This window comes from Phacochoerus africanus, chromosome 15 (assembly GCF_016906955.1).
Source record: "Phacochoerus africanus isolate WHEZ1 chromosome 15, ROS_Pafr_v1, whole genome shotgun sequence".
Lineage (NCBI taxonomy): Eukaryota > Metazoa > Chordata > Mammalia > Artiodactyla > Suidae > Phacochoerus > Phacochoerus africanus.
The window spans coordinates 112,169,351-112,192,994 of NC_062558.1; the positions used below are offsets into that span (position 1 = coordinate 112,169,351).

General features: G+C 50.9%; 1 protein-coding gene across 4 annotated transcripts in view; it reads left to right on the forward strand.

Moving 5' to 3' along the window:
• The window catches only part of PAX2 (paired box 2), a 92,782-nt gene that overhangs the window by 12,893 nt on the left and 56,245 nt on the right, over positions 1-23,644 (forward strand). For 3 of the 4 annotated variants that reach the window (XM_047761569.1, XM_047761568.1, XM_047761570.1), the window contains exons 3-4: positions 1,421-1,589; positions 2,373-2,570. In XM_047761569.1, the coding sequence (XP_047617525.1) occupies positions 1,421-1,589; positions 2,373-2,570 (367 nt within the window). The remainder of the gene's footprint in view (positions 1-1,420; positions 1,590-2,372; positions 2,571-23,644) is intronic. The other variant, XM_047761571.1, reaches the window with a different exon arrangement.

Sequence of the window (23,644 nt, forward strand, 5' to 3'; positions counted from 1 at the left end):
GATGGGGAGACTCGCATGGATGGGGGGTAGAACAAGAGGTCTTGCCTCCCCCAGCCTCTAGATCAGAGGCCTCTCCCCAGGGGTTTTGCCGGCCCCTATTCTTGGTTCCCCACAAAGGGACCGGAGGGAAACAAGCAGGACACAAATGTCCCCGCTTTCTCCGAAAGTCACCTGAGGCCAGCAGGACAGGGGCTGCAGTCCAGTAGGACTCTGCCACTAGAACTCTGCGCTTGGATTGCTCAGTAAATGCGGCTGCAGATTGATGGCTCTGGGTGCAGGATTTCTAGACTATTGTAAGCCAGAGAGAACGGCGCGCCTGGCAGCACCCTCAGACCTGGCATCTGGTGACCACCTCGGCTTTGAGGTTGTGAGCCTGTGCTGGAGTCAGGCTGGAGACCCAACACCCTCCTCTTGCCCAGGAGAGCAAACGCCCTTGCTGCCAGGTATCCTGGTTGGCTGCCAAGGTCCAAAAGGTTGGAGGGACGTGCACTGGCTCGGGCTGTCCGCACAGGGTACCCCATGAGCCTTCAACCTGCCTGGGCGACCTGCATCATGTGTCCTGGAGGTGGTGGGCCCCAAGCCCCCCCACGCAGCGTGGCAGGCGGGCGAACCCAAGCAGTCTGCGTTCTGTGGCTGCTACCGGGCACCTCTCTGCTCTCCACTACCTCCCTGTCTCCCAGCGCGGCAGACGCTGGGCCCCTGCCTCTTCTGCCTTCCCTCCTCCACTTGGCTTTCTTTGAACTTTAGACACAAGGGAGGTGAAGGGGAAATATGGCTCCCCAAATATCTAAAGATAGAAAACATAAAGGAAAGGAAAACAACCAAAAACACATGGAAAGAGGTAGGAAAACTCCAACTGCGATTTAAAATAAATACAAGGAAAGAGGTAGGGCACAAAGAGGGAGAATGTCAGGGACTTGGCCCTTCTCTGTGCTTGGAGCCCTTGGGTACAGAGTCGACCAGACCCAAACACCCCAAGATCACCGCCTCCAAGCACGCTCTGGCAACTCCCTCTTGCCTGCGGCTCAGGCGGGATCCTGCATCGCGCAGATTCCTCTCCTCTCTTTCCTGCATTCTTTCCTGCCGGCATGAATTCCCGCTTTGCTGTTTTTCCGCGTCTTCTTCCTTTTCGCTTCCCCATTCCTTCCTGCACTTTCTCCCTGGCGTCGCACCAGTCTTCAAGCCGTATTCTTTCCTAGCTCTCCGCCCAGCGTCTGTGCTTCTGCGTCTCTACGGCCCCAGCGGGTCCCAATCCCCAATCCTCCGCGTTGTGGTTGGGCAGCCATCGTTCTCTCGCGAGTCCCAGAACCTGCCCTGTCGCCCTGCCTGTTCCCTTCGCACGTCCTGGGCCGCGGACCCTGACTAATGGCCGGTCCCTGCTGTGTGTGGGGTGTTGTGTTTTTTTCTTGTCTCTCCCCAGCAGGGCACGGGGGTGTGAACCAGCTCGGGGGGGTGTTTGTGAACGGCAGGCCCCTGCCCGACGTGGTGAGGCAGCGCATCGTGGAGCTGGCCCACCAGGGTGTGCGGCCCTGCGACATCTCCCGGCAGCTGCGGGTCAGCCACGGCTGTGTCAGCAAAATCCTGGGCAGGTGAGGGCCTCCGAGCTGCCCCTGGGAGACGCCCTGGCTCCTTCCTCGGCTGGATGGCCCTGGGTCTCCAGCCGAGGGCTTGGCTAAAACTAGAGGTGGCCAGCGGGTAAGGGAGATCCCTGAGTGCGGGTATTTGGAGAGTCACTCCTTTTGGAGAAGGCGCTCAGGTGGTGACTGCAACCCCAGGCGCAAGGGTAGAGCAGGGCCATCCAGCACCAGCCCAGCTCCAGGGTCCTCACTTGGGAGATAGCCTAATTCCGATCTTTGGAAGGGGAAAGACGGCTCTTTCCTTCAGAAGGGGGCATTGAAGGAATAGGGTGGGAGGTAAAAATGGGTCCCTGAGAGGAGAAAATTGGCTTAGGGAGGTAGAAGGATGGTCCCTGTTCCCACAGGGGCTCTGTGCTCAGTGAAAAGGGGCTGGAGTGGTATCTTAGCCCTGGTCCAGCCGCGAGGCCTCCAAGAGCTGATCCTCCTGCTCTTCCCAAATGAAAAGCCAGGCTTCCGCTCCCAGGGCACCTAATCCAGCTGACATGTGCGCATCCCCTGGTTTGACCACCTCCTGGGAGGGAGCGGTCCTGTTGCCCTCCCTCCCATTCTCCGTTCTCCGCTGTGGCCCTGCCCTAGCCACGCAGACTCTGGAAGCTGGCTCGGACCGGCTGGGCCTTTCCCTTCACTCTGCTGCCTCGGGCGGGAGAGTGGCTCAGCCGCTCCGGAGCCCGCAGCCCCCCGCTGTCCCTGCCACTGCCTGCCTCTTGCTGACCCCCGCCGGCCTTCCCGGCGCAGGTACTACGAGACCGGCAGCATCAAGCCTGGCGTGATCGGCGGCTCCAAGCCCAAAGTGGCAACGCCCAAAGTTGTGGACAAGATTGCTGAATACAAGCGACAGAACCCTACTATGTTCGCCTGGGAGATCCGGGACAGGCTCCTGGCAGAGGGCATCTGTGACAACGACACGGTACCCAGCGTCTCTTCCATCAACAGGTGAGCAAGCCACACGGGGCTGCAGGGTGGGGTGCCAGCGTCCCAAGCCAGCCCAGCAGATCTGGTCTCCGCTGCTCTTTCTCCAGCTTCCGCCCTTGCTTCCCACTCCCCATCCCCAAGTCCTTTGGGAGGGGACCTGGGAGGCAGAGAGAGGCAGACAGAGTTGTCTCCAGCTCAGGGCTGGGTATTCCCTGCCAGGCTTCTCCCGCCGGCATCCTGGAAATGAATCCAAGTGTTTGTGGTAATTAAGACTCCAAGATTACGCGCCTCAGTATCTAGAGACAATCACAGCCCACAGCCGAAGCCTTTAAAATGACCAGTGCCTATTCATCGCCTCCAAAGAGACTTCCCTTTCTACCGGCATGCTCCCTTCCCCAGGGGCAGCTGCCTGTCCTGGCTCCCCTACCCTCCCTGCCCACTCCCACAGAGCTGGCCTCCTGGGAGCCCAGGCCTCGCTGGCGTGCTCCACACAAATTTCTGGCCTCCTCGCACCAGTATCCAGGCCCGCAGAGCAAACACCAACCCCCAGCCAGCAATGGGCAGGGAGTAGAGAAGCTGGACCAAGAGTGGGATGCCAGGTTGGGAGGGAAAACCCTGGACCCTAAGGCTAAACTTAAGGAGATGCCTCCAATCACTAAGATGCCAGAGTCCAGGACGAAGGCTGTGCTGATGACAGGCTCAGGCACATGGGACAACTTGATACATAGTAGCACCAAATAGTCGGTTCCTGAGCCACTCCAGCGTGTTCCCTGGGACAAGTGCACATTCCAAGGGCGTGTCCCCTGGCCAGTGTGCACATGTAGGGGGCACCCACGTAAAAATAGCACATGGACACAGGAACCCAGGATGGCTTCCACATCACAGAACTATACAACCCCACATGGGCAGAGGCCCTGTGCAAGTTTCAGACAGTTTTGGTTGGCTTTTCAACCCCTGCCCCTACCCCACCCCCTGCATTTTAAGACAAATCCTCAAATGAGACGGTTGAGGGTTTCATACCCTTGTTTTTCTTTACACCCTTCTTAGGCTCATTATGAGGATAACTAATAATTCAAGTGATGCCTTTTTCTGAAACTGGCATCAGGTATCAAGGGTTTTTTTTTTTTAATATTTTGCAAATGATATGGAATTATCCCAAATCGTCCTGAAAACAGCAGGTAAAATTAGCTGGTAGAATGTACCTTGGCTAAAAGAAGATTCCCTCTGCCACACTCGTGCTGTAACGTACTGCGAGGCGACCCCAGAAATTATCCCAGTGTGTGCCATCTGTATTAAAATGGTTATTCAGTTATGAACAGGGTAACATAATACTGATCAGCTAATTATACACCCTCCGAAAACCCTCCAGCTCCCTGGGCCTGGCTCAGCTAGGTATTGAAAACACTGCAGCTTGACATTCAGACACCCTCCGAAGGAGCTGGAGAAAGACTCCGGGTTGGTTGGGGAGAGGAATGAGTCTTTTGCATTTAAAAGCCAGAGGAGGAGGCTGGGGAAGCTTAGAGGCTGGAGCCAGAGTGGTGGTTCAGATGCCTCGTCTTCTCTCAGCCTCTAGGCTGGCTGCTGGTTCTGGAAGTGAGTTAGAACTAAGGTCATGGTAGGAGAGCAGCCCTGCCGAGGAGTAATGTTGCTGGGGCTGAGGGCTGGTGTTCTGGAGAAAATGCTTGTGCAGAAATGCTTGTGGTCAGTGATAGGATTTTCAAGCCCTTGGAGGAACCCGAGACGTATGTGGTTAAGGCCATTTGCTTCTCTTGACATGTGGAGGATTGGAGCAGTTGAGGCAGATATGGTGGCAGACCCCTTATCTAGCACCCCCTCTCCCCCTCCTCTCCCAACATTGTCTGAGATGTTTGGGGAGGCTGACTTATGCCAAAGTTTGGGAATGCTCTTATCCTGAAAAACCACAGAGAGCAAGGGACAGGTGACCCTAGGCTCAAACTCCGGGGGAGGAACATTCACCAGAACTGGGAGAAAGAGGAGTGAGCCAAGGGGATGGGAGTGGGAGAAAGAGCGGCCTCAGCTTGACAGCTCTGACAGCAGCAGACTCTGCTCGGTGTGGAGCCCTACCACCAAGGGGCACAGAGGCTTCCATTGGGTGTGGAGAAACAGCCTTCCGTAGGCAGGTGTTGCTGGAGATGGCAAGGGAGTGGGAGGAGAGGCACAGGGAAGCCACCCGCAGCATGGGCAGCCAGCCCTGGGGCTGCAGCTGGGCTTCCCGGCTTGCTCAGTCAACAAGGCACAGCTCAGGGTAGTCTCCATTTGGCTTTGGGATGGAATCCTACCGTGGCCCATGTTTTGGAAAGAATTCTGGGGCTTCCCAGTGTGCTGCCGAGCCGGGTCCCTCGCTTCGTCCCTCTAGGTGCTTTGCCCTGAAGGGAGATGGTTTATCTGAGATGCATTGCTTCACCGGAAAGCCTGCTAAAAGCGGGATTTCTGCAGGCGCTGGTGATGCCAGCGCTGTAGGAAGAGCCTGGACATTTTCCTCTGTGCAGAGAGTGTGATGCCTCAGGGGCCAGGGTGGTTCTTGAGTTGAGAGCTTTACTGTCGGTGAGGTGCCTATTTGTGGTTGGTACTTTATAACCATTGTGAGGAAGGGTGTGCCTGTGCCGGCCGTAGGCAAGAAAGGAAGTCCGTACATGCTTACCCACCTGAGCCAAATCATAAGGGTTTTCATCTTCTTCTCCCCAAAATAGAGGCTGTCACCCACACTTGAAATAAGCTGTTATGGTTATAGACAAAATTGCTTTTTGTGCTTTAAAAATGGTTTTGGTTCTCTCTGATCCTGTCGCGATGTAGGATTGACCATCCAACTCCCTCCCCCATCGGCAATCCTCTTAGATAAACCTCTGTGAGCCAATGGAGTAGGTCAGGGAGGCCTCCCACCGTCACCCTCATCCCCAGAGACTACCGTCAGAGATCTGGAGGGTTGACTGGATTGCTTAGCCTGTGGGATTTATCTGACTGGCTCTTGATATTGGGTTACTGATCGCCAAGCATGGACTTGCCAGCTCTCCAGCTTGTACGCCGCTGCTGTAGAGGGTGGGTGTTTATAAACAGGTGACTTGAGATTGAAACCTGGTGTGGGAAATGGCCCAGAGGGAGGAGGGGGTGAAGGGAGCTCCACACTCCTGAAAGGGGGAAAAGTCACCTAGTTACACTGCTGAGCAATTGGCTAGGCAAGAAGGAATTTCCTGATGATATGCCAAAGTCTTCAGGTTTGGCTCTTGCTCTGGGCAGGGAATATAGCTCCTTTGAAAGCACAGGCGCAAATTCCAGATGGAGTCTGGGGTTCCTGAAGATCCCTTGAGGGCACTGTCTTGGACTGAGCTGGCAAGAAGGCCATTACTTTCTTAACTTTTTCTGCCTGCCCTACACTTTTTGGGGATCAAGGTATTCCCAGCTCCTAGATCTTTCGAGTGGATGCTTCCAGAGTCAGTTTCCAACTGAGCACCTTCTTCCCACACCCTCTCTTAGCCTGTTTGTCTCTAAGTGAGCATATTTATTCTCCCAGCAGTGGCAGTGCTGGCTTCAAGAAGGCTCCAGCCCCAGGGCTGTTAGAGAACTCCATCTTGTGTCTTCATCAGAGGCTTGGCATTGGGCTGGCAGTGGTCTAGCTGTTCCTTCAAAGACCTTTCCATGTGAGCTGGGAGCCACTCATCCCAGCCAAGGGAATGCGGAAGACACGCTCAGGGCTGGGTCTATGTCTCTCTGACACTCAGGTTCTAGAATGTTGTACCTTTGGCTCTTGGACCTGACTTGACCTGAAGCTGGGCTGGAGGGGCAGCATGGCCTGCCACATCCATACCCTTGCAGCTGTTGGGTGGTCAGGGCTGGGGGTCTCTTGGCAAAGAGCCAAGGTGAGTTGGTGGATTAAGAAAAGGACTTCTCGGAGTTCCTGTTGTGGCGCAGTGGAAAGGAATTCAACTAGGAACCATGAGGTTGCGGGTTCAATCCCTGGCCTTGCTCGGTGGGTTAAGGATCTGGCATTACCCTGAGCTATGGTATAGGTCGCAGACGCAGCTCGGATCCTGCATTGCTGTAACGTAGGCCAGCAGCTGTAGCTCCAATTCAACCCCTAGCCTTGGAATCTCCACATGCCACAGGTGCTGAAAAGCAAAAAAAAAAAAAAAGAAAGAAAGAAAAGGACTTCTCTCCATAGAGGAATGGGAGAAATAAGGACAGAGAACTTGCTTTCTGTGGCCCTGGGCCTACCACCTCAGGCCACCAATAGCAGACAGACATGTCCATTTCTAAGAATCTTTGGTCACCAGTCTAGCCCCAGAGAGTACCTCCTGGGTCGCTAGAATAACATGAGAAATAACTGCTGGCCTTCTTATTTCTTGAAATGAGCTGAAATTGTCCGCCTGAAAAGCCATTTTTGTTCCTTCAGTTATTTGAGACCTCTTGGCCAGCAGTTGTGTTGGTCTGACTATTGCCCTGTTGGCTCCTAGTGGACAGGCGGGCCACAAGAGGGCTTTCTGGTGAGAGCGATGGCCAGTTGCCCTGAGTTCTTATTTGGGCTGGCAACTCTAGGGAAGAAGGAGACAGGACAGGTGCTCCGTAACGGAAGCTCCAGTTGGGTTTTGGCGGGTGACACGAGGAGGAAAAGAGAGGGAAAACCCTAAATAAATAAATAAAGTGTGTCCCAACTCTTCCGAGAACTCAATAAAACAATCACATCAAATATGAAGAGGCATAAATCTTGTGTCTGCACAGGTAACCTACTCAATTGCTTTTATTATCGCTCAGGCTGCCTCCATTTATTACCGTCCACAGCCTGGGCAGAGGAGGTTGCGTGGAGGGTGGTCTCCAGCGCAATCCTACACCCCGAGAGGCAACAATCAGCCCATACAGCCAGGGATTTCGATGGGAGCTCGGGAAGGGCCCATCTGTCTGCATGAAAACCAATCAATAACTCTGTAACCAGAGCCCTTGTCACAGGGAAATGGACAACACAACAGTTCAATACAGGGGCCACAGGGGGAATTAGCCAAGTGGAGATGGGGCCAGGCAGGGAAGGGAAGGGAAGCAGGGTGCCTGGAGGAGGGAACACTGGGGAGGGCGGGAGATGGGCTCGTGGCACAAGGGGGTGTTATTGTGTAACGTAGGTCCAGCAGATGAGAGGCACTGGTGGAAGTTGCGGCGGTAGGAAAAGGTTGGGATGTGGACTTGTTCCAGGACATGGGGGTCGCATGACTGTATCCGTGACAGTGAATGTTGTGGACCAAAACATGCTTTCAGAGAAAGAATAACGATAGTAGTAACCAGGGCAGAAGATGAACCAACCCGCCTCCCCCAAGACCCTGCCCTCTGAGCGAGGCTCCCTCTGAGCCCACAAGGGAGTGCCCTGCACCAGGGGTTCCATTGTCTGCCCTCCAGCTCCCTAGATCTCCAGCTACTCTGTAACTTTGCTTCCTAAAGCTCAGGTCCCTCCTTGGCCCTTCCTTGTTGCTACCTGCAGCAGGAATTCTTTTATTAAAAGGAAACTGTGTATGCTGGGGAGAATTCCTTTCTCACTTCCTGTTCCTTAAAAGAATGCAGGCAAGTGTGTGAACCTGGCCGGCCACTTCGCTGAATCCCTGCTGTTTCAGTGCTCCCCCCCACCCCAAAGTGAATTCAGATTCACCCCAGGGAAGCAGGTACAGGAGCAGCTGTGTCCGGGGTGGCTCACCCAGCCACGTGTGAGCCCAAGAAAGAGAGAAGGGCCCCTGGGAGATCTGAGGAGCAGGAAAGTGTCTCCCAGCCAGTGCCCAAATAACAAATGTTAAACACGTGGAAAATTAAATCACCGTGGGTTTATCTGTCTACCACTAAGCTACTGGGTTGAAATGTTTTTCTCCTGTTGAACAGGTTATTTGTTTTGGGGTCTCAAGGTGCAGCTTGAATATATTCATGATGGTTTATGGGCATAGAGGTTGATGTCTCCAGGGTACGTGGAGGTGTGTGTGTCTGTGCCTGCCTGTGTCTGCTTTTAGATAAGGCTCTGAGGCCAAGTGGGAGAACAGGGAAGGCCCACAGGGTGTGACCTGCAGTCACAGACAAAGGCTGGACATCTTGTCCTTGAGACCATCCAATCCATCAGCCAGGCAGTCATTGGGCCTTTGGGCAGCAGTGATAGAGTTGAGCGGAAGCGTCATCGTTTCATAATTTGGGAAAACTGGGGCCAAATTTTTCTTCAATTGTTATTTGCATTATAGCACTCCATAGTCTAGTTAGCCCCCAAGAAGGGGCTTGGCTGCAGTGATGCCACCTTGGTGATGGAGAGCTGTGTAAGCCACTGTCCATCTTCGCTTGGGTCCCAGCTCTATTGACAGAGAACTAGTTAGGGACCAACTGCAGAAGCAGCCGTGAAAGTGCTCTTCCCTGTGCATCCCTTTCTGCAGAGATCTGGTAGAGTGGCCCACCAAGGGACCTGCAGGTCCTCCCAGCACGTGGCCTGGCAGCAGCACGGAGACGTGGTCATTGGCAGAGCTCTCCAAAGGGCCAGGCCCCAGACCCAACCTCCAGATCCTTCCCCAACAATCTGGATACTGGGGAAATAAGGAAGAAGATGGGTTTAAGAAACACATAGCCTGGGAGTTCCCATCGTGGCACAGTGGATGAGGTTGCGGGTTCGATCCCTGGCCTTGCCTAGTGGGTTGGGGATCCGGCATTGCTGTGAGCTGTGGTGTAGGTTGCAGACGAGGCTCGGATCCCTCATTACTGAAGGGAGTGGCTCTGGTATAGGCCGGCGTCTACAGCTCCCATTAGACCCCTAGCCTGGGAACCTCCATATGCCACAGATGCAGCCCTAGCAAAGGCAAAAAGAAAAAGAGAAAGAAACACATAGCCTGGAACTGGAGAAGGCTTGGACCTCAGGCAGGTCATGATGGCAGAGGCGGGTGCTTGGGGTCTTCTGGGGAGGGCTGGGCATAGGGGAGCTGTTGGGGGTGTGGAAAACAAGAGGAGGATAACCTGGGACTGGAGGAGGAGAAGCAAGGCCCTGTGTAGACCTGGGGACTCTCGGGTGGGAGACAGGGCATATAGCAGGGAGACGAGGAGGCCACAGAGCCAGGCTCCTCTTGGAGCTCATCTTCAACAGCCACAAAAATAACTGGACTCTTTCTTTTGGTTTTGAGCAATACCGTGATAAGAAGATATTTTGTGTTTTTCATAGAGAGGGGCAGAGTCATTGGCATTTGAGAGATGCTCAGATGTATTGTTGGGCTGTGGGGGGAGGAAGGTAGTGCCCCAAAGTCCAGACTGGTGAGACATGTATTAGCGGGGATGCCATGTGGCTGCAGGGGTCATGAGCACAGATGCCTCTGGGTCCCCAGCAGGGAAGGTCAGTGGGAGAGGCTACAGAGGCTGAGAACGAAAAGGTGAGAGCTGAACAAAACAGGAGCCTGGAGTGTGCGGGCCCAGCCTAGAGGCAGTAAGAGTGTTTTTAAAAACCTTGTGCTAGTTAGTCTGATAAAACACATCTCCAGGCCTGATGCAGTTCCGTGGGCCAGTGGTCTGCAGCCTCAGGTCTGTGTAGCTGGACCTAACTTATCTCTCTGCTTCAGACCAGAGCAGTAATCTCAGTGCCAGGACAGGGGATGTGACATTTCCAGAAGCCCCCAAGGAAGGGAAGTGGGGGAGAGGCGTAACTCGCCAAAGCGGGGGGTCGGGGGGGAATGTGCATGGAAAGGGAAGGACAAAAGTACGAATGAGGAGGACAAGTGGGGAAGGAGGTGATGGGGCTGCGAGGTGGAAGGGAGAGGCCTGGAGCTGGCTCTGCCTGGGCAGCTTTCCTGGAGCTGGAGCCTAGGAAAAGCTTTCGGGGAACCAGAGCTCTGGGCTGCTGGTAGAGCAGGCTGGCGGGGCTGCCCCTGGGAGAGGCTCAGAAGGTTGTCAAGGAGAAAAAGAGGAGGTCAGCCAAAGAGGAGAAAGGTGGCAGAGCAAAGGAAGGGCCATGAGAGGTTAAGTCGCAGGACCCAGAGTGCGCAGCCGCCTGCACCGGGCAGCACATGGCAAGGCAGGCGGGCAGTGGCTGTGGGGCTGCTGCAGTGCGGTTGCTCCAGCCTGGTCCCTGGCAGAAGGGAGTGTGGGAGAAGGGCCAAGAGGAAGGGAGGGAGGTCCAGAGTGCCACCCTCCTCCCCCAGCCTCTGCCGCTTTGCTCTGGACTCTCTCCTCTGCCTGCCTTCAGCCTGGCATTAACGTCTCTGCAGCGAGCTCCCTCTGCAGCCATCTGGGAACAGAGGAAGCCAGAGGACGTGCTGGTGGCTCTTGGCAGCTCCTGGCAGGAGGAGGAGAAAGGGCCGTGAGACAGGGCAGCAGGCTGGAAGGGGAACCCTACCCACTTTGTAGGCACAGTAAGGTCAGGAACTGGAGAGGGGCCTCGGGGGACTGGGAGAGGGCAGGCAGGTGAGGAAGGAGAGCAGTGGGGACCCCAGAGCTGAAACAATGGGAGCGAGCACTAGGGCAGCTCTTCCCAGTCCTTGTGTTCCCTCTTGTCCCCAGGGTCTTGGCCAGGAGCCTCATGGGCAGCATCCTACCTGACAGGCCGCTGAGATGGCCAGGGAGAAGGCCCTCATTCTGCCCTTTATCCTGCGACCTTTTGTCCTAATTCTAGAGGACAAGATGGTGCCCACCTTGGGTGTGGTACCAAGGGAGGTTGGTGCCTCCGTGTTGGGGGCCTCCGCGTGGCTCTGCTTTGGAAAGCACGTGTGGGCTTATGGTATTGGGCCAAGCCTGGTGTTCATGCCCCAGGAAGCTGTCTAAATGGCCCTGGCAGTCCAGGGAGCTCTTAAAAGGAGCCTTGTCTAACAGGGAGCTGGTGGTTTGCCATGCAGAGAATTTCCAGCTAAAGGCATTGTTTGGTCTCAGAACGAATGTCACTGCCATCCCTGGCACAGCCCGCCTGTTTGGGGTGCTAGCAAATGTATTTGGGAAGCTTGGGGTTGCACGGATGGTCTGAGTCCCAATGGGCGGATGGGGGGCGGGGGCTCCTGTCGGGTACAGAGAAGATCCTGACATATTCGGTCTGTGTGCAAGCACGTGTGCTCCTGCTCTGCTGCTAGAGGTGAGGGTGCGTGGAGCTTTGTGTCTCGCTGGGGTGGTACATGTGTGTGTAACACGCTGCTAGGGAAACTGGCAGCAGCTGCCAGATTTGTACGTGCTGAGTCCCTCGTCCGGAGTGTGCATTTAGGTAGAGACAAAGGTCAGGTGATTTCTCTGCTTTTATCCTCTGCCGAGTGGATACCGCCCCTCCCTCCCTCCCACCCTCCCCCACCCCAACCCCAATCCCAGTCCCTTATCCTTCCCTTTCTCCCTTTCCTCCTCCTCCTCCTCATCCAGGTTATCCGGTTTGGCTTAGGAGGCCAGTCTCAGTAGACTCTTATGGAAGAGTGAAGAGAATTTGATAAGGAAAGCAATCCTTCCTCTAGGGACCAAAGGAGGTTTTGTGCCCCCCCCACCCCCACTCTGCTCTGCTTCCCTAAGGAGCTGACACCAGGGCAGGGGTGGCCTTCCCACAGACTGTAGGAGAACCAGAGAAAAGGAGGTGTCCTCAGGCTGGATCCTTGAGCTCCTTTCCCCAGTCATCATGGGCCTGGGAAGGAGAGTCTGAGAGCACCCAGGATGAGGAAGAACAAACGGGTAGAAGAGAGATGGCCAAAGACAGGAGGAGAGAAGGGAGAGCCAGCTGGGATCGACATCAACCAGCAGCAGCCAAAACCTGGTTTTTGGCCAGAGAAATGGACTCTGTGTGTGTGTGTGTGTTGTGAAGGGGGAGGTAGTCTTTTTTTTATTATTAGGGAAGACGTTCTGATGTCTTTTAGCTGGTCTGCTGCACTGAGCCCTCAGCTCTTTGCACAGGGTATAGCCCTCCTAGAAACAGTGCTCACCCCCCACTCTCCCACCCTCTGCACCCCCATCCCAGCACACAGTTGCCTCTTCCCCCACCCTCATGGCCCTTGAACTTGGCTTTGAGGATTAGGTAATTCCTGGCCCCAGGGAGACAGCCTGGAGGGCAATACGGACTCCTTAGGAGATGACCTCCCAGCTTGGGTACAGAAAAAGTTGAGAGAAATTCATTTCATGGCCAGTGGCCGCTTAAAAAAAGGCGATTCCAGCATATGAATGTGATAAATGTTAACTGAGCATTAATCGCATTAAAGAGGGCCCTATAAACTTTTCATTTCTAATTAAATTCGTCCAGTGATGCTGCCCAAGCGAGTACTCTGGGCCTTTGTTTATGTGGAAAATTAAAATGCAAATACAATGGGATTTATTTCCAGGAGTGGAGTGATGGGCTGGCCCCTCCGGCTACTGGTCTCCAGGCCTGTCAGGCCAGGTAACAGCTTCTTTGAAGGTTCTGCCCCTCTTGGGACACATCTTAGTCTGAAGGGAGAGGCCAGAGTTCAAGGTCAAATAGAGTTAGAAATAGAGGACAAGCTGTAGAAAGAATTGAAGAGAAAGAGAAGAAGACAGCAGCCAGCCCAGAAAGAGAGGGGGTGGTTGTCCTGGCTTCCTACCCTCCTCCTCCAGCTCACACCTCTAGGAGAAGGGACCCCAGACTTTGCTTGTGAATAATGTCATTGCAAGCCACCTCTGCAGTTCCAGGGTGAAGGGTGGACATGGGAGGGAGAGTTTGGAGGAAGCAGGCCCGCCAGGCACATGTGGGCTTACTCCTTGAAGAACCGAGGAGTCATCAGGAGGAAGGGCCCAGAGCCTGGATTTCTCTCCAGCACTTTGAGGGTCACATAATGCTGGTCCACATAATGGTTTCACTGGGCTCTTGCTGGCAGTGCCAAGCAGCATTGACACAGGGCAGTGGAGCAGAGAGGCTCAAACCGAGGACGCTGTGCATGCCCGCACGCACGCACACAGCCTTCTCGAACGTGGGGAGGAGAGCTGATCACTCCTAAGAATAAACAAGTGTCCCTTGCAGGGAGTCCTTTAGTGCCATGATCCCTCCGATAAAAGCGGTAACTCTAACTGCTATTGAATGAAGTGATCTAAAGTTCCCGTTTACCAAAACGTAAATTAAGACCAGTGGAGAGAAAACCTGGGTGAGAAAATTCATTTGGGTTTATCGGTAGAGACACTGAAAGATCACTGGGCTGCAGTATGGCTAAGGAAGTTGTAAATAGCATTAAAAAGGAGAGAGGGGAAGAAAATGGAGGTAGGAGAGGTGATAAAAGGCAGAGCACTAAATCGCAACGAGGGGTACATGGACAAAGGCACAAACCGGGTGCACGCCAAGCTATGCGAAATCTCCGGCTGGGGCTGACAGAATGGAGACATACTATGCGCATGCGCGCAAGCACGAGGCCTCAGGCGAGAGGATGAGGCTGTGTCAGTGCGAAGGTAGACTGACCACGACGTGGACTCTCTGTGCCGGACTCCAGGCCTGATCCATCAGCTCTGCCCCACTGATCTGATGGGGTGGGGTTCTGGAGACAGGGATACCGCCTTAGGAGGTATTTAAGGGTCTTTGAGCACATGAGTCTCTTGTGAGCTGGATCCCTGTTCTCAGGGATCTCCAGGGCAGCGGCCCATTTCCCAGAAGAGTCTGCCTGACTAGTTTTGTCGAATAGCTGCTACCCCTGTCCTCTTTAGTCTGCTTCATTCTGGGTTCGTCTTTTCCTCTTTAGCGTTCACTCATGTCTCTTGGAAATGCATGAGCACTTGCTGACAAACAGGTTAATGACTGTGGCAACTCCCAAACATCTGGCTGAAAACCCACACCTTCAGTCAATCATCTACAAAGGTTGTCAATATGATGCCAAATATCTGAGGATTTAGAGATGTTGACGTGATTGATTGAATTTCTTAGTTTTTATCCGGGTGCAGCACCCACACCCGTTTTCATTTCGCTGGTGTTTCATTTCATTGGGAAGCACTGATTTTCCGAGGGAAATTTTCTAGGAAGCAAGGCGGTGGGGTTAGAAAGCATCTTTAATGTATTTGGATCTCATTTCTGGTTTGAAGGGAGGCTGGGCTTGGCCTGAAAGTCAAGCGGAGGGCTGGTGGTGAGGAGCATTTAGTAGCTAAATAAACAAGCACAGCTAATGGACACTTTCCCCAGGAAGTTGGTTGGGCAGCAGATCACTTTGTCCAAAGAGAGCATAAGCTACCTGATAGGCCTGACTTCACAAGGGAATCCACTTGGCCATCTTATGGGAATATCAGGGAGTTTCGGCTTTTGGTCTTTTTGCCCACACCCACGGCCTGCGAAAGTTCCCAGGCCAGGAATTAAACCCGTGCCACAGCAGTGACCATGCCAGGTCCTTAACTGCTAGGCTACCAGGGAACACCTAGGGGTCCTTAATAGATATGCTCTATCCTTCAATTATTCTTTGATCCATCCATCCAGAAAACCTTTGCTAAGTACCTACTATGTGCCAGACATAAACCTATGTAGCACAGAAAACATAAAAAAGTGGGCTCTGAGAAGTGATTGCCAGGAGCTCCCCTCATGGCACAGTGAAAATGAATTCAACTAGGAACCATGAGGTTGTGGGTTCAATCCCTGGCCTCACTCGGTGGGTTAAGGGTCCGGTGTTGCCATGAGCTGTGGTGTAGGTTGCAGATGCAGCTCACATCCTGCGTTGCTGTGGCTGTGGTATAGGTTGGCAGCTGTAGCTCCAATTCCACCCGTAGCCCAGGAATCTCCATATGCCACAGGTGCAGCCCTAAGAAACAAACAAACAAAAAAAAAAAAAAAAGGGGGGGGGGGGATTGCCAGAGTTAGAATCTAGCTTCCCTGCTCACTGGCTCCATGGTTGTGGGTAAAGCTCATATTCTCTCTGGATTCAATTTCCTTCCTCATCTAGTAAGGGGGTAGTCGTGTAGCTATAGCTCTGTCATAGGTTCTTGTGAAGGCTAAATGAGTTATTCTGCATAAACCTTCTTAGAATAGCACCTGGCAGATAACAAGTGCTCAATAAATGTTATTATTATGGCAATAGTAATCATCAAATTAAGTGTCTGTCAGCGTATGTGAGTTCTGGCTTGTGTGCGAATAAACACGGAAATCTTTTAAATAAAAAAATTTGAGGGGCCAAAAAGATATTCTGTGAACAGAATTATGTGTCATGAATGACAGTGAAAATTCTGGATTTAGGAAGGGGGCCTGTCCTATGTACTTTCAGGGAAAAAAAGAAAGAAACCTTTATGACTTAGTTATCTGAGCATTGCACAAAATTAGTCAGATAATTGTCCCTTTTGTCCACTTTGTTTGAGAGCCCAGCCTGTGTGTGTGCGTGTGTGTGCACGCCCACGTGCGTGCTTCTTATGACTGAACACTCCTTCTCTGGGACGATCCTACTGTTGCTTGAGGAGTTGAAGGTTGGCATTTTCTGGGCTTCATGGCATTTTCATGGGTTGTGATGCTTTGCATTTTGTTGTTTTTTTAAAAAAAGATAAGATGAAATGGTAATGGGGAAAAAGATCCTTATTTGATGGGTTTGAAGTGTTCCTCTGATTCTTAAATGTCATAGAGGGGAGAGGAAGGGGAAGAGAGGAGAGAAAAAGGAGATAAGGAAAAGGATGAAGAAGGAGGAGAGGAAGAAGTGAGGAAATATTTGACGGATTTGAACCAAATCTGTCTGCTATGGTTCCACGTGTGTGGATATTCCAGGGAAGTATGGGTGGCTGATAAGTATCGCAGTTACTTCCATTGCTAAGGAATGACAGATTTTATTTTTAAAAATTCAGGAAAAAAATTCACTTTGGGCTTAATGTCTTCAGAATAATGACTCAAAGAAACTGGACACTGAATTCTCATGTTTACTCTGTGCCCAGCATGAGCAAAGATAAAAACCCATGTTTCCTAAACTCACAGAATGTTCCGACTCCCCATCCTCATGGAAAGTGCTATGGAATAAGGCTGTGGCCCCAAGTTCTTCCTGCCTCTTCGGCCCGGTTAGGTAACCAAGTCCAGCTCCCTGGACTCCCGTAAGGTCCACACCCAGATACCTTTACACTCACTCATCTGATTCCTTTCTTATTTCTTCCTTGGTTCCCAATTTAATACCTAGATTCCATTATTCCTCATTTATGCCCATTAGCTGGTAAAGGTCTTGATTTTTAACATTAGGAAGCAAATATTTTTAATGAGCTAAATTTGAATCCGAGAGTGCAATCATTCTTTAATTTTTATAATTGCAACACGTGTCAAAGCCATCTTCCTTTCTGCGTGTTCATTGCACAGTGCTGGCCACAGTCCTCTGTCTGGAGATGAGTGGTTGTGGACTCTTATCAGCGTCCCGCCCCCCGGCCGCCACTGTCCACGTGTACCAGAAGGTCAAGGAGAAAAGTACCCCCTGCTTTCATGCTACCCGATTGTATTTTTGCACATTTTTGCTTAAATCACACACACACACACACACACACACTTTATTTTATCGTAAGTTTTATTTGTATTAGCATGTATGTGGTGTACACAGGCACAGGCCAATCTTATGGCCGATTTACTTGGTAAATCCTTATTTCGTAACAATAACAGCTAACAAGTGCTTACTGCAGTAGGAACTGTTATAAGCATGTTGCATGCATTAATTGATTTAAGCCTCATCAACAACCCCACAGGGCTTTATAGGATTGTTTATAGATAAGGTAACTGGAGTACAGAGAAATTGAATAACTCTCTCAGATCCCAGGCTAAGTAGAACAACTAGGGTTTGAACTCATGCAGCACTGGCTCTAAAACCCATGTGCTTTGCCACTCCTCCATACTTCATATCAACTTTGGATCAAAGGGAGTACAGTCATGTGTCATCTCTTGGGCATCTCTGTATATTTGGAATCTCATGCCCGGGGATGTATTCGTATGTATACTTACAACCTCAGAACAAAGACCCTGCACCTAATAGAAGGTCATGCCTAGTATGGGTTTCTATACTCTTCCATGGTGGGTGTGTCTGTGTGGCCCTCTGAGTGCTGGCCACAGCTGAGCCACATCATCTGGGGATGCTGGGAAGGAAGAAGATGCTGATGGCCAGAGTCACAGAGTGGAGTGGACTGGGAATTCTCAGAACTAAAGTTCATGTTGTTATTTCCATTGAGACCCGGAAATTTACTCCCGTCCATCCTCTTTTAGTCCCATCAGGGATCTAGACTTTCGACAGGCATAGGGTTTGGCCCTGGGGCTTAACTCTCCAAATTAGGCAGATAGAGAGAGGGTGGCACCAGGACCTGGGTCGCTGTGGTGAGGTCAGATCTGTTCCCTATAGAGCAGGGGCAGCTTGCTTCTGAGAATAATAGAAGTGTGCGTTTGGTCATCAAGAGGAAATTTATCCTGCATCCCTTGCATCCTCCTTCTGGAAAGGAGCAGTGCAAATAACCAAGCCAGAGGAAGCTTAAAAAGCTAAAGGATGGGTCTTCTCACCCACGCCCACACCGAGAAAGTAATTACCGAATCATACAACACCACCCAGCTCCAACATCATTACTCAATCCACGTCACCAAGGAGACACCCATTAACCTAATCTCTGAGACATACATTACGAAAAAGAAAGATGCTGATATGATCAGCGAACACAATAATTCAAAGCAGAAACACAGACATTGCCAGCAAACAATACCCAAATTCCTCCAACTCAGTGTTACACAAAGTGCAGTCACCTTGATACAATACCACAAAACATCAAGTAACAAACCTGAAGCCAGCTGCTGGAATGTGTCAGCAATACGTGGTAACACACAGCACAATTCAAACTGCTCCATCCCACAGGCACACCCATACACAAAGGCTGAAATCAGGTGGCCCCCTGCGCGATAGTAAACACTGGTCAGACAGACACGGAGATGGAGCCAGCAGGGCAACACCCAGGCCTCCTGCATACCCAGCAGAAAGCGGTCACCACCGCAGCCTCCCCACGCCCAGCGCTCTCCTGATCCCCAGCACAGGGCAGCCTGCCAGAAAGCAGCAGCGCCATCCCTTCTCTCCAGCAGGTGATGTGTCCAGATCGTCACCTCCGATAAGGCCCCTGGGCTCTCGTTGCTAGTAAGAGAGTAAAGTGTCCCCTGAGCCTGCTTCCCGAGACAGGACAAATCAGCCCTATCCTGGTTGGGGTTGAATACAACTTTGCTGTTACTGAAAATGACAGCGCTCCAGGGATGGAGAGCCAGGTGGGGGTGGGATAGCAGGGGGCTCGCCAAGCTGGGTGCAGGAATTCCCCTTCCTCCACCAAGCCCTGCCTCCTGTGGCCATTCCAGAGCAAAAGCCCTCTTGCTGGGTGTTCACTGAGTATCGATTCAGTCTGCAAGCAATTTTAATATTTCTTCAGGGACTTTCCAGCAACAGCACAAGTCATTAATTCACCCTCCCAAATTGCTTATTCAATAGCAGGAACATGGCTCCTGAATAAAGTCCCAGAATTTATGTGACTTGCACGAGTCAGGAGGTCAAACAACTGTTATGGAGCGAAGTTAAAAATCCAAATAAAATATTGACACTTTTTTGGGGAGGGGGAGGAGAGGAGTAAAGGTATTTAAAATAGGTTTTTGTTGCAATGCCCCCAGGATAAAGAATGGAAGGAGACTGAAGACAAGTTGGAGTTTATAAAATCAATGGAATTTATTGCACATCTACTTGGCATTTAATAATTCTCTCATTTCCACATTCCCCCTCCCCCACCCCAGCCCGGCCATAGACAGAAAGATACACAGGTATACAAATGTACATTTATGCACATCAATACCGGTCCACGGACCAATATAAAAACGCAGTTGTGATGTGGGCATCTGCAACACCTTGGGAAGGGAACAGTATGACTGTGGCTTACAGATTTGACAGAAAGGCATAACTGGGCAGAAATTCATGAGAGGAGTTTTGATAAATACATCCAGTATTATAAATCTTGGATCAATGCCTTAGAGGAGGCATGAATATAAAGATACACTAATCACAGAAGGAGTTTCTAGAAACAGAAACTGAGAAACACATCTGTATTCAGTATTGCCATCAGGATCTTGTACATGATTTGGAAAGCAGAGAGATAGATAGATTTTAGAAAAATCTATCCCCCCAAACTACCAATGCACATAAAATACAGTGAAACCTGAGCCCCTTAACCTAAAATTGACGTTGGTTTGTAGCATAAATGTGCTGCTTATCAAATACAGCTATGGCATGTGCGCAGGAGAGCTGCATGCAAACTCGGTTCGTTGTCTACATATTCGTTTGCACAGTCGTCCAGATCATGGATGTGAAAGCCTGAAGGGAAAAATTTGCTTATGCCCAAATAGTTAATGAACACAAAGAAAAATTTTAAGAACTATTTATATAGAAATTTCCAGAAGAAGTAACCTGGTTGAGCCTACGGATATTGGAGTCAAAGAGCCAAAGTCTGGCTCCAGTGCTCTTAAGCCCATGACCTTGGGCAAGTTGCTTAGCTTCTCTGTTGTCTCCTTGGTGAAATAGAGAGCATGCCTATCTGATAGAGCTGTAGTTAGGATTTGAATGAGAAAAATGAATTTGTTACAATGCCTGTTATAGAATGAATACAAAATAAATGACAGTGATTACTTTTTTACTATTTTTATATGTCAATCTTCTATTCAAGCCCAGTTTCCCGTGGATTCTACTATCTGTTCTTGATACAACTGACTCGTTCTACTCAGTAGTTATCGGCATGGGTTCTGGAGTCAGGCTCTCAGGTTTAAATCTTTGTTCTGCTACTTAACAGATGTGTGACCTTGGGCAAGTTCCTCAACCTCTCTGAGCCTCAATCTTCATAAAAACTTGTGAAAAAAGAAACAATCCACATAAAGTACTTAACACACACAGTGCCTTGGCACGGAGTGAACATATATTAGTTCACTGTGTCCCTTAGGATTATGTTACTGTTATTATTAATAATAATACCACTCATTTGCCATTCAACAAATTGCTTTTAAGTGCTTATGCCAGGCACTGTTGCTAGGTGCGAGGAAATACAATGGTGAGAAAAATAGGCGTGACATGTGCCCTTGCCGAGCTCAGAGTCCAAGGGAGGACTCCCACTGAACTGAGCGAGCAAGAAAACAGGTTTCAGCTCTGGGCTGGACCCTAAGTGGAAGAGGGGAACAGAGAGAAATAGATTGGAAAACCAGGGCGAGCCAGACTGGGAAAGATTCTGAAGGTCCGGCTGAGGAATATTGAATTGCTCCTGTAGGTAATAGGAAGCAGTTGTAGCGCTTTAGCCACATCCCGTTCTTTAAGGAGCAGGACACAAAGAGATCTAGGGATTCTTTCTGAATACTGGAGTTGAGAGGTGAGAGAAGGGAGGGGCTCGAGGCAAGGAAGCCAGGCAGCCACTAGCCGGCCCCACCTGGGCTGCTGAGGGCCCCTTCCCTCCAGGCTGTCTTCTGCTTGCAGAAGGAGGTGGCCTGCCATGGAGGGAGGGGAGGATGGACAGCAGTGAGTCTACAGTGGCAGCCCTTTCGCCATCATATTAGGCAGTCTTCTAGCCTCTGCACCATGGGGTGAAGGGATGGTAGACCCCAGCTCGAGCCCAGAAGCCCTGACAGATGAGGGCAGGGCCAGTGGCAACAGGAGTTAGTCCGGTCACGCTTTGGGCTTGGCATGCACCGCAGACTGGGTTCCAAATGGTTAGTTAAACACATTGCCCCTTAATTTTTAAACCTATGCATATCTTGAAGTTAAATCAGTCCATATGCTTACCATTCATCATATAAACCATCACTATTGCCCCCTTGGGCAAGCCCCATGGCCCATCTAGCCTGGTAAATTGTATCTCGCCTGGGCTCTCGGGACACGTGGTAGGATTATCGCCCTCTGTGCCAGTCTTAGAAGGCTAAATTCTAAGTTGCAGACTGTATGCCTGATATCTAAGGAACCCACCAGGAATCTATTAGCGTGGAAGGTACCAAAACCTATTTTGAAATTATTTTTATTTGTAGCTTATGGTTTAGTTTCCACAGAAGATCTGATAGCTTCTTGGATTTTGGATCCTGTGTCATACGAAGTCAGGATTAGCAGATGTGGGGGGATGTGGATTGATAGAATATGAGTGAGGAACCTTCTTTAACTCACTAAGATGTTCTCCCAACTCTCTCAAGGATAGTTTCCTTACCCCCTGGCTTAAGCCAGTCTTCTCAAATATCAGAGGGTTTAAGAAAAATCTGGAGAATTTGCTTAAATACGGATTCCTTGCCCACCCCCCCATCAAAACTTCTAATGCAAGGGGTCTGAAGGGGGCTTCGGGGATTTGCAGGTTAGCAGCGCCTCCCCCCCACCCCGGGGGTGGGTGCGGGGGATGGATTCTGATGCAAGTGATTCAAGGACAGTAGTTCGAGGACACCTTTCTGCAAGCTTTTGGGTGGTACTGTCATCTCTTAGAGCCCAGTCATGACTTCTGAAGCAATGAGAGAGGCAGAAACTCTTAATACGGGTGAGGGGAACCCTGGTACCTTCGGAACCTGTGTATTCCAGCTACATCCTGCTTCAGCCAGAATGGAGGGTCCCGCCCATAGCTTTCCCTCATCAGAAGTCATTGTCATGCACAGAACCCTGCCTAACATATGGCCAGTTGTCCAAACTGAAACCTATAGGGCATGTGAGTGGGCGTGAGTAGACAACTCTAAACTCTGCACAAACCACACAACCAGAACCTAGGAAAACAGTTCGTGGAAGCACTTCCAGGCTGCCAGCCAAGGCGGGTGGGGTGGCGGGGTGGGGGGCAGGGCAGAGTGACTGCAGTTTCCCTTTTGGTTCCTGAGCTGAGGAAGAAGTAAATTTCAATTCTCCAGTTCCCGAGAAGTACAGAGGGGAGATTCCAGTTCTTCTCAGGGGTAGGGAGAGGTAGGAAACATTTGGGGGAGAGGCAAAACTTTTCCTGAATGATCTATGAGATCTCACTTGAGGTTCTGCCTGGAAAAGTCTCCAGCTGTTTTCATAGCTCTGATTTGCCTCAGGGCATTGCCAGGGCTGGGTACCTGATGTAGGCAGCTCTCAAAGGCCTGACTGAGTTAAAGCGATTACCTGCATTCGTTGGGCAAAATATCCTTTGCTGAAGCAAATATCACTTCATCCTCTTGAATGATCCAGCTTTAACACCCAGGCAGCCCGAAGTCCCTGGCAGAGGCCCCTCCCACTGCCATCTTGCTTAATGGATAGTGGGGCCAGCTAGTCTGAAGCATTCTCTACCCTGGAGTTCCTTTGATTTACTCAATCAGGAAAGACTTTCCCCATACCAGAGATTAAATATTTTCTGCAAAGACTCTAAAGTGGGCAATTTAAACTGATTTATACATGTATACAACACATGGATGTTAATGCTTGACTTCTTGGCCCAAGACTCTTTGAGCAAACCAGTGATATGACCAGGCCTGGGGCCAGCCTGCGTTTCTACTAGGAAGTAATTCCAAAATGGAAAAGGCAGGTTGTTCTAGGCGGCTGGACAGGATTTCATGGGGACATGCTTGGAGAACCCATGTGTATATCACACTGCCAGCCACTGGTTCCAGCAGGTGAGATGATCCCACTCTGTAGAGGAGAATGCTGATGCTCGGGGAGCCCCTCGTTCTTTGTGTCTCAGAACACAAGAGAACAAGAGAATAGAACAATCGAATCCGGGAGTTTGGATCCTGGGCTTTGGGGTATCTCTCTCCTGGAAACCCCAGATTTTCCTTTTTTTTTTGTCTTTTCTAGGGCCGCTCCCACGGCATATGGAGGTTCCCAGGCTAGGGGTCTAATCGGAGCTGTCGCTGTCGGCCAATGCCAGAGCCACAGCAATGCAGGATCCGAGCTGCGTCTGTGACCTACACCACAGCTGACGGCAACACCAGATCCTTAACCCACTGAGCAAGACCAGGGATGGAACCCGCAACCTCATGGCTCCTAGTCGGATTCGTTAACCACTGAGCCACGACTGGAACTCCAGATTTTCCATTTTTTGAATGATTGACTTTGGGCAAGTTGTAATATGCTTCATCTGCAAAATGGGTTGTGGTGAGGATTAAATGAACTATTTGGGGCCCTTTCAACATTGCCTCACTCATAGTAAATACTCAGAAGACAATGGTTTTGTTTTTGTTCTGTTTTGTGTTTATTACTGGAGCCTTCACTAAGGAAGCATTGCTCCTAGAAATCCTGACCCAT